The sequence below is a fragment of the Branchiostoma belcheri genome, unplaced genomic scaffold (assembly GCF_001625305.1).
Source record: "Branchiostoma belcheri isolate BF01 breed outbred unplaced genomic scaffold, Haploidv18h27 scaffold21, whole genome shotgun sequence".
In the NCBI taxonomy this organism is placed as follows: domain Eukaryota; kingdom Metazoa; phylum Chordata; class Leptocardii; order Amphioxiformes; family Branchiostomatidae; genus Branchiostoma; species Branchiostoma belcheri.
The window spans coordinates 153,334-163,730 of record NW_017803602.1 but is presented as its reverse complement, the minus strand read 5'-3'; the positions used below and the strand labels follow the sequence as shown (position 1 = coordinate 163,730).

General features: G+C 42.1%; 3 protein-coding genes across 3 annotated transcripts in view; 2 read left to right on the top strand and 1 right to left on the bottom strand.

Annotated features, from left to right (window-relative positions):
• The first annotated feature begins 2,080 nt into the window (after positions 1-2,080).
• Positions 2,081-5,140, top strand: LOC109469604. The gene is made up of 5 exons (XM_019768144.1): positions 2,081-2,559; positions 3,757-3,853; positions 4,168-4,338; positions 4,578-4,757; positions 5,055-5,140. Exons 1-5 carry the CDS (start codon positions 2,320-2,322, stop codon positions 5,138-5,140), a joined length of 774 nt encoding a protein of 257 aa, XP_019623703.1. The 5' UTR covers positions 2,081-2,319.
• Positions 5,141-5,261: 121 nt separating this feature from the next.
• Positions 5,262-7,719, top strand: LOC109469873. Its single transcript, XM_019768634.1, has 4 exons — positions 5,262-5,584; positions 5,972-6,199; positions 6,415-6,558; positions 6,687-7,719. The coding sequence occupies exons 1-4, from the start codon at positions 5,372-5,374 to the stop codon at positions 6,813-6,815; spliced, it is 714 nt and encodes a 237-aa protein (XP_019624193.1). The 5' UTR covers positions 5,262-5,371; the 3' UTR covers positions 6,816-7,719.
• A 21-nt stretch (positions 7,720-7,740) lies between these two features.
• LOC109469603 overlaps positions 7,741-10,397 on the bottom strand; it is a 9,209-nt gene continuing 6,552 nt past the window's right edge. The window contains 5 exon segments of the mRNA XM_019768143.1: positions 7,741-8,042; positions 8,504-8,727; positions 9,665-9,817; positions 10,093-10,242; positions 10,357-10,361. Coding sequence (XP_019623702.1) covers positions 7,758-8,042; positions 8,504-8,727; positions 9,665-9,817; positions 10,093-10,242; positions 10,357-10,361 — 817 coding nt within the window. The 3' untranslated portion in view covers positions 7,741-7,757.

Sequence of the window (10,397 nt, the reverse complement as noted above, 5' to 3'; positions counted from 1 at the left end):
GACTTCCCACTCGCCACGCTGCAGGGCCTGCTCAGCGAACAGGAGATTCCCAGTGAGGAGGAGACACAGGAGAACGGCGCCAGTCAGCCACAGACTCACCCTGTCAAGAAGCTGGCGAAACGTCGGCTGTGGGGATCCTTCCTGTCACACTGCCGCAAGGCTCTCTGTTCGTGTTGGCGCTGAACTTCTAACACAGACAGTTTCTATTTTGATATCGAGCTATCTATATTTGTAAAAAAAATCATTTATATGAAATGTTCACCGTGAACAAAAAGTCTATTGTGTTTGTATGTCAGGGGATATGCTGACATGCAGTGAATACATCAAAGCATTTTACGAAAAGACAACAATATTCATCATGTATATATTTTGCAGATTTTTGTTAAAAAGAGAGAAAGATACTGCATTTCAGTACATGATTTGCAAAAATTCCCCTTATGTACATGTATACAAGAATGCCTTTTAGTATTGTGGGAACTGGTGAATACGTGTCATCTAAAATGCAAAATGGACCGTGTACTGATTTATAACTGATATACTGGGTGGAATGTTAATACCTACTCTCCAATCAAATATACGTGATACGGTACTGAGTGATTTGGGCTTGCTACGTAAAAACAAAACAGTACCTCTCGTGACGCTGAGTGCCGTTCACGGAGGTAACAACAACCATCATGCCTGTTGTATATTAATCTAAGCACGCCCCGCACACTTGTACTGTGGTCTAGTCAACACAGCCATCACGGTGGTTGGGGACTTGGGCGTATGCTGTGGGGCAGTAAATAAAGAAAAGTTTCAGTTTGTACAGGCGAAACTTTGGGAAGTGAATATATCTTTTTCATTGTTCTGGAGTTAAGGCCACACCGCCTTAATTTTATGGATGACATCCTCCGAAGACCCCCACAGTAGTACGCGCGGGCGAATAAGAAAAATTCCGACCAAAAATTAAAATGCTACTAAACCACAGGAATACACAGCTGGTACATGTATTGTGAATTTGCGGCAGTACATAGCGACGTATACGGCAAGCCGGCACATATTGCCTTTTTGCGGAGTTGATGAATCGGCACTGTAGATATGTACTGAGACCTTCTGTCGTGGAGCTTCGAAAGCCCGGGTGCCATCCTCAAGAATTACCGCGGCTCCCTATTGTCGCCAACTAGCATGGAGTACCCAGGCTTAGAGCCAGGTCAGATGATTTTTTTTCTTTTTTTTTTTGAGGACAGGTGAAAATCATGTCATCCATAAATATTAAGTCGGTGTGGCCTAACTCACGCATTTGACATGTTGCAACAGGTGGGTATGCGCGATTGATTGAAAGTGTTGACCCCTGCCGAGGACAACATCTGACCATGATATGATGACTGGGGTAACCTGTCAATATTGACCCAATCATTTACTTAATTAGATGCTGTGTAATGTACACATCGGCGATGCTTATCCTCTCCCGTTACCCAAGTACCGACCAATTAAGGCCTGTGACACGACTGCAGGCTTGTAACCGTGTCCACTGGGCGTTTAGTGAATATTTTGTCGGACAATGCAAAACGTAAGTCATCGATAAACACGTATGGTAAAAAGAGTATAAAGTGCTCCAATATAATGGTCAAAATTCTTCAAAAGAGACAGGTGCGGATAGGTCGATTTCCTATTCCGTCCTTGCCACAAGATAGACCATACGAAGACATTGAAAATGTGTGTGTGCAAACTTCCTGTTCCGTACCCACATACCCTCCAAATCGGATGGAATCGTCCAAATGCGAGATCCGTGTTCGATAGAAACTGCCACAGGCTTCTTGAAATTGACCTGAGTTGAGTATACCTTATGTATTGATTTTGTAGATATTGTTGTTCCAGGCGACTCCATTTTGAAACATGTATATTGTCGCTCTTCCGTTTTGAAAATAGCACCAATTCCTAAGTACCAGGGCCTATAACGTCTTCGTAAGATTTATTTTTCCAAGTAGAATTTTTAACATGTTCATCATAATGTGAACCGATGGTGCTACTTTATGGGGGCACTCCTCGTGCTTAGTGGAGTAGCCCCTCAGTAGAATATGCAAATGACTCTTTATGATGATTATACGTACGTGAAGTAGTTTTGCGATACAAACCACTGGTCGATGTACAAAGCTATCCATTACTCACTAGTAGAGCCTTGTTCTGTTGATTGACTTTCAAGTTTCGTGCTACATCAATGAAAAGGCACCATCTGACGCGTTTCAAGGCCATCATCTATCTAAATGACGCCCGATTCCTGACAGCGCTCCTTGGACTGGGGCATCGCTGTGCTGGGCCACTGTCAGTAAGTTTGTAGCCATGGCTCAAAGTGTCCACATCAAGGGGCGCGTCCTTGTGTACACCGTACTCGGCTGTCCGAGCTGCGTGGCCGCGAAGAACACACTGGCTCGTCTCGGTGTCCCGTACGTGGAGGTGAATCTGGACGACTACGACTCACAGGAGAAGCAGACTCTGGTGAACAGGACGGGAAAGCGCAGCATGCCCCAGATCTTCTTCAACGATATATTTGTGGGAGGATACGATGATCTGGCGACACTGGTAAGTTAAACTTATGAATTTGATATACAGGTTTCATCATATTATAGGTAAATAATAAGCCTGGGTGCCAGACTGTTGCCAGGGCCAGTATACAGGCTAGCTCCTCGGCTCCAGTGTCAACATGGCCCCAAGGAAATTGTACCACAGACCCTCTCAGTTAGACCCTGAGCAGGGGTGCACTAGCCCTAAGAATAGTCTAGCATTCATGCTAATAACACTTATATTGGGCTTAAGCTTGAAGTCGATCGTGTGATAAACGGACGTGGAACAAAATGCCAAACCGGATGAATGAAGTTTTCATCTGGGCTTATCAGTGTTAACACGCGTCTGGCCCTGTAACAGACTGTTTACTATTTCCACATGTAGATGTCAAGCTTGGAATATTAAGAACGTTATCTTATATTCGGCATGTCTAATTAGGCCTCTTCTTTCGATATACATCGGTCCACATAATGTTTGATACTCTAAATAATCATATAAGAGGTTTAAGTGTTGTGGATGGCGCCGTTGAACAAAGCTTACGGCACACTCTGAGCTGACAATCAGATTTCTGAAAATTGGTCGTAGGTAGTGTCCAAAAGTATATATTTACTATCTTGAATATTCGTTCTCAAAATCAACCGGTTGAGAAATGGTAGCATACGTATACATATGCATATATGTTGGCAGTGACAGTATAATTTTATATACATTTAGGTTGTTGGCCACTCAAGTGTTATTACGAGTAACATTAAGCAAGCAATAATAAACCGTCTAAGTGGAAGCTGCATATAGATCTGAAAGTGCCCGTGTTTGATATCAAACATTGCCATTTGTGCACACACACTTTCTTCTCATGTGCAATGGTAGCTTAGCCAATCCATGGCGAGAACAGAACCGTTATAATACTCAGTTTGGCGATGATGACAATAAATACGTAATGGGCTGTTCTGTATTAATGGGGCCTGTAAACTTTGTTTTCCAAACCTATCATTTTGAAATCCGCCATAAGAATAAATCATCCTGTAACTTGCAGCTCCTGTTTAAGGAAAAATTGTAGAGATAAAGTCACATTTGAAAAGTAAAGCAGGCACATGTTACTATGGAATGTATATGATGTTGATATGATATGATATGATATGATATGATATGATATGATATGATATGATATGATATGTATGGATAGAATGTAGAAATAATGGCATACATTTCAATTAGACCAAAGATGAGCTGCAAGGGCTGGTTGACGAAGTTATCAACAATACTGCTCCACCTAGCGCTCCAGTCGTGCCCTGCCTCGGTGCTATTACAATGGGTATGTGTGACCTCCTGTGTAGATTTTCTGGAGGGCAGTGTTTGCTTGTTTCTACGGCTCGACGGATACAGCCAACCCTTTCTAATCATAACGCCTTCACTAGATTATTTGATTATATCGAGGACATTTCACAATTATTTTAGAATTTTATCAACGTAACTTTTGCCCATGTGTCTATGATTTTTGTGCTTCCTGCAGTGTTCATGAACAATGGATGTAAATATCACCTTGTCGGCAGACAGAAGAGTTTTAAAAAGCCGTTACAACACGTACGTGTAGATAAAACTACTGAAACATTGTTTTCCGTGGTACAGGGTCGTCCTTGGCAGATGATCGCGATCGTGACCAGTATGCACCGGTAGTGACCGACCTGAGCAGGAGCGGACTGATACAGACTCACAGGCGCGGCATCAGGCTGTACAAGAAGTCCTTCGTGGCGGAGGAATTTGTTCAGTGGTTGTCCCTGAATGAGAAATATTCTTACGGTAAGGTGCTGAAAAAATATGGTGCATACTGTGACCACCTAAAAGGGCAATCTTTTTACCACACTCGTATCAGGTTTGGGGTGCCCATTGGCTAGCTGTCCATTATATTCAATCAGTATAGCCAACGAACAAAACGAACAAAAATAGAACACGTTTTCTTTATATTCTCACTCCTATCCTATTGCTATCGAAACTGTTGATTTAACAAGAATACATGTATTATGTGTTATGTGTTACAGATCGACAGGGCGCCAGAACTGTAGGAGAAGAGTTACTTCGCCGTAAGTTTATCCGCCGCTTGACCCGTGACGGTGACCATCATCAGTTCAGGGCGGACGCCATGTTGTACAGGCTTCTGGATGACGAAGAATGGGAGGCTCTAAATGCCGGGCCAGTGTCACTCAGCATCCCGCGGGACGGTACGATATTTGTGTCATAATTCATTCTAATCAATTTTTGAAAAGGAGACAACAATAATTAATAATTAAATCCGGAAAAGCAGCGATGACATGACACTGAGGATAGCATTAATCAAAATTAAGAGCTACAAATAAGTTATCAAATGCAAATAAAAACATGGAGATTTTATCACCATACTCATGTTATCTGCGTTTTTTTTAATGGTAAATATATGCTCTTCCCAATATGCTATTTCGTACGGTATTGTAAAATACACAATGACACAATGTCCTTAGTTCGTGATGTTTATTTTACAGCTGTTGAGCTTTCTAAAGCATTGCAAGTTTTAATGAAGAAAATCTACGCCCAACACATATCATCTGACGGAAAGGTAGGGGTGTAAGCATAATTCAAATGTTTCACCCTAGGTCCAAGCAACCACTATGTGATTTTATCTTTGTTACCTCCGTGAAAAAAAGGAAGTATTGTTTTTGGCGTGTCTGTGCGTCTGTCTGTATGTTTTTCACGGTTTTCGCGGCTGACAAGTCAAGCTGTGATCTTCGAATTCTCGTTGACTTTTTGAGCCCAGGTCGATATATTACACTGGTTTTGTGGCGGATCTCTAAATGCTACTATGCATGCGTTCCAGACAGTAGACTACATGGGGATTGCACGAGATACAAACTTCAAAGTCGTTGAGAATGTGACATACGAACTGCAGAGGGCTCGCCTGGAAACGTTGAGCAAAGAAGAGACGATGGCATTCTTCATTAACATCTACAACTGCATTGTTATCCACTGGAATGCTAAGATGGGGAGTCCAGGCGGGCTTTTATCTAGAGGAAAGGTAGGGTACACTTTATTTGTTCTGGCAGTTTTCTTTGCGAACACTATGAACAAATCCATCTAGGCGACGAGTAATGCTGTGAAATGTTGTTGCGACATATTGTGCCCAAAGGCATCTTTTACTCAAAAGGTTTTATAGAGCTACTGATGACTTTAAGATGAATGCCTTTGGATGCGTTAATTGTACCTAATTGATTAATATAAGCTCACTCACTCTCACTCAATCCGTTGAGCTCGCTCCGAATCTTCCCAATACAAAGAGCGCACTCAATTTGTCACAGTGATCTGTTGTTTGAAACTACAGTTGGATCTTTTCCCAATTTTAATCTCATGGAAGAAATGAAAACAAACTAGTAAGAAATTCGCTAATTGCACATTCTCCCTACAGCTCTTCTTCAAAGCTCGCTACATTCTCGGGGGAGAGCTCTACAGTCTTGGAGATATAGAAAATGGAATCTTGCGGGCAAATTCTAAGTGCTGGTACTGGCCGTTCAAACCGTTTTCCAAAGGAGACCCCAGACTGATGTGTGCACTCCTGGATACAGATCCACGAATACACTTCGCTTTGGTGTGTGGAGCACGAAGTTGTCCCGCCATTTGCTGCTACACTGCACAGGTTGGACAATTCTTGCCATTACATGGTTTAGAAACCTTAGTGTTGGTTTTGTTACATGTACCTCCGTGTACGGACGTATTGTTGTGAGTTTGCTTGTCTGTGTGTGTGTCCCGTTGCAATTGATTGTGCAGATATATTACATGTATATGCCTTAGGAATGATATGTAACAAGGTCTGACAATACGCTGCTGAGAGAGAGCACGAATGTTCCTCAGGACATTGACCAACAGTTGGACATAGCGACCGAGGCGTTTCTGGAGGGAAGTGACGGCTGTCAGGTGGATGGTGTGAACAAGGTTGTGACCCTGAGCAGGATCTTCAAATGGTACAAAGAAGACTTCGGGGCATCTAAAGTACAGGTAAGGATGACGATGAAGCAGTAAACTGTATATTAACAACATGATATGTAATTATAGTGGTCGAACTGATTTGAATATCAATGCCAGACTAATAAGTTAATTTTTCTTTTTCTCTCCGTTCTCCCTAGTTGACCCAGTGGATATATAACCACATGGGACATGGTGAGAAACGACAACTGCTGTGGGATCTGCTGCAGGAAGGAACGTTTGAGGTTACTTACATGAAATACGACTGGACATCGAACAGAAGGATATAGTTTTACATGTATGACTTTATGTAGGTACAGTAAAGCGGTCCTGTTGCATGCTCAGCTCACTTTTCAGGTCGACAAGTCGGAGAGGGTAGCCTTCTTAGCAGGCTCTACGATGGGAAGAACCCCACGCGGTTAAAATAGAAGTCATATGCCAGAAAAGTGTATTATAATGGCTCTTCCAAAAACCCAGTCGTAGAGCCTGCTACGGAGCCAGCGAGGCGTTTGGGTTAAAGCACCTTATTGCTGCCGGTAAGTTAAGTTAGATGCTGGCATGTTATATGTGTCTACAGTCTCTCGCCAAAAACGGTAATGTAATGTAATGTAATGAACGTGTAATATTGATAATCGCTTTAATGAACACGAAAGACGAACTGCTAAAGTACACATCACTCATCTAATGCTGAATACTGCAGAGCCTAGATTGTCAATTTGATATAATTTATAACCCAGATCACTAACAAATGAAAAGCCACCAACTTGTAATATACTTATAATATATACACTTCGTAACATCGATATGACATTTCGTCCGAAAATATTGACCAACTGCAACTTACGTTTACTTACAACTCTACAAACCAGCGTTTATAAAACGAGAAACGTCTCGCATGCATAATTGACAAGCATCAATACCCATGTGATTATACGAACCCAGTATGATAGCATAACATGATTCCGAAAGGAAATTTTGAACACAATTAGGAAAACAGATTTTTTATGGTCATACAATATTATTATAGCATTCACGCATAATAATGGTATAGTTTAATATTCTTCTAATCATCTGACTTCTCTGCTTTTTGTGGACAATGAATAATAAATTCTTACATATAGATACATATACGGTTCATAGAGTAAACTCAAATTCATCTTATATGATATAAACGCGTGATCGATGATCTATCTGTACTGCATGACAAGAAATGTTTAGCCGCGGCTGTTGAGTTAGTACAGAAAGTAGTTCACCCAGAAAACAGCACAGAATACAATGAAAAGACAAGGAATGAGAAATCTTGTGGCATGGTCGATTTTCCTGGACAGACGCGCGACCGGCGGCGGGAGATGTTGTTGAGGAGGCGGTGGTGGACCGGGCTGGGCGCCGGGCAGCCGGAACCGGACAGTCCGCGCAGCTGGCGGGGGAGGGAGGTACTGCAGTAGGTAGTAAGGACGGCAGAACCGGGCCCGTGGGATGCGGACTTTTGGCTGCACAAGCTGCTTCTTCCATAAGTCCTGCACAAGAGAAAATTGACATGTTGTTCCAGCATTCCTCTGCTGTTGTGCAGCACTAAGACCTGTTATGTAGCATCAAATGAGGTGATCATGATATGTGCTTTACCAAACAATAGAAATGGCATTGGGATTGTAAACGCCATCAGACCTTTGATAGCCTCCTGTGGTGGATATAGTAGGCCACAGCTGTCTCCAGTAGTCCACAGAACACCGCCATCAAACAACCAGACATCCACACGTCTATGGCACGGGCATAGGAAATCTAACATACATGGGGATTAATATCAATCAACGATATTATAAAGTACTATTAAAATGTTGCAAAGATTTTTGTCCACCAGATATGAAATACATCCTATGTTATTTAATAGCAGCACAGAAACTGTTATGATTTGTTTACTGTGATATGCTCGCATATAAAGTTATTGATGCTGATAAATACAACTGGATGTGAATCTTACAAATTCCATTGGCTGCTTCAAGTCTGCTCCCATCACGATTGTTAGCAGGGCAGACGCGCCCAGGTAGACCCGCCCGATGACGGCGGGGATCTGGAACCCCATCCAGGGGCTCATCCAGGACAGCACGACGACCATGAGGGTGGGCACGAACGTCCTGAACACGTACAGCCAGATCCGCCGGGAAAGGGCCACCCTGATCGTCAGGGTTGTGTATGTGTTGACCGCTGGAATAAAATTAGGCTATATATGTATATAAGTCAAAACCGTCAACATAGCTATATAGAGACTTACATTATATTCGCAAAGTCAAAACCATCAAAACAAGAGTTCCGAGATCTCATACCTCCATGAAATATGGGCTTGATATGTAAATGTAAGTTTCTTCTTTAATTACGCATATGACCTCTGCATTGACATAATATATGCATCGTGATGTTAACTTTTGATTAACTTACAGATGTCCCAAGTGTGACATTCCCATCCTTCACCATTAAGAAATCACAGAATTTTCGCATGTATTATGCAAATTAGGCCATACTTGCATAATTAGTATCTGTTGATGTTCCATCTGCCATAGGTTACATCAAGGACATTATACCTTGGTTACATAAATTACATGTATGAAAGTACTATAATGTAAAACACTGTAATTATAAAATTACCTCATTAATTATGCAAATAAAGTCCTCATTTGCATAATTTGCACTTAATTATGTACATCTCTCTGTCAGATACCTACACACCAAAAATGATGAAAATACGCTGTTCCTATCTGGACTTATTGGCTTTCAAAGATTTCGCCCGAAAGTCCCCTGCAGTTCCTGAACAAGCTGCTAGGGGGACCAAACCCACACCACTTATTCTTGACAGGAAAAGCTATCTGTCACCAAAAATTCAAGACCATAGCATGTTCAGGACAAAAGATACAAAAACCGGAAGTTCTGCTGCAGTACCAAGGTCATCCACCAGGAGGCCCATATTTGACCTTGACCTTTGTCTTCCTAAGACTTATCAGCATACCAAATATCATCATAATCCATAAAGCATTAAAACTGTAACCATACACTCACACCCTCAAGGTCAAAATCGTCCACACACTCCCACACGCTCAAGGTCAAAACCGTCAACATACACTCGCGTGCGCAGGATGAAAGCTCTTACTTGGACCAGGGTCCCCGCAGATGTCGATGTTATGACTACAGTCACCCACGTGTTTAGCACAATCCCCACACGTGGAACAGTTCACCAGAGCCGACAGCATGCAGTGTTCTACGTCATAGGCACATGTCTCACGGAAATACGGACAGGCGACGTCTGTATATGGAGGAAGTACAGCATAAAATAATCAGTAGAATTTAAGAAAAAAATAAACAATGTTTTCCCCGCACGTCGCGGCACGAAGACCAAGAGTGTGTTAATTGGTCTACATTGCTCTGACAACACCTATCTATCAGATAGATATAGACAGTACTTCTTGCGTTCGTCAGATTTTTGTATTCACACTGTAAGACATGTACGTGTGGTTCAGACGTACATTTGTACATGTACATTAAGCCTATCTATATGCGTGCAATGGGTTTAACGCTCACCGTTGGTATCATTGGCAAAGAACGTGCTGTATGTAGATTCAATGGTTGTCCCCATCAGCCTGAACTGCGAGACAACGTTGCTGGCGTCAGACGAGATGGGTGCATGTTTGCCTTGTGTTGATGGATTAAGTGAAAACCGCACCCCATTGTCTGTGATTTGACATAGAAAAATAATGCAGAAGGAAGCTTACTTTCGATTGTTTGACAACTGATCAAATAGAAGATCGACAAAAATGTTCCGAATCGGAAGATCTTAGAATCAACCATATCTGCCTCAAAAAACAAGGAAAACCAATCGAAAGCAC

What these genes read in the sequence shown, in the direction of transcription:
- LOC109469604 (XM_019768144.1), top strand. Translation starts at nt 2,320, where the DNA reads ATGGCTCAAAGTGTCCACATCAAGGGGCGCGTCCTTGTGTACACCGTA. An exon ending in GAATGAGAAATATTCTTACG is followed by an intron (nt 4,339 to 4,577) that starts GTAAGGTGCTGA and finishes TATGTGTTACAG; the next exon opens with ATCGACAGGGCGCCAGAACT. An exon ending in ACTCAGCATCCCGCGGGACG is followed by an intron (nt 4,758 to 5,054) that starts GTACGATATTTG and finishes TTTATTTTACAG; the next exon opens with CTGTTGAGCTTTCTAAAGCA.
- LOC109469873 (XM_019768634.1), top strand. Translation starts at nt 5,372, where the DNA reads ATGCATGCGTTCCAGACAGTAGACTACATGGGGATTGCACGAGATACA. An exon ending in GGCTTTTATCTAGAGGAAAG is followed by an intron (nt 5,585 to 5,971) that starts GTAGGGTACACT and finishes TTCTCCCTACAG; the next exon opens with CTCTTCTTCAAAGCTCGCTA. An exon ending in TTTGCTGCTACACTGCACAG is followed by an intron (nt 6,200 to 6,414) that starts GTTGGACAATTC and finishes AATGTTCCTCAG; the next exon opens with GACATTGACCAACAGTTGGA.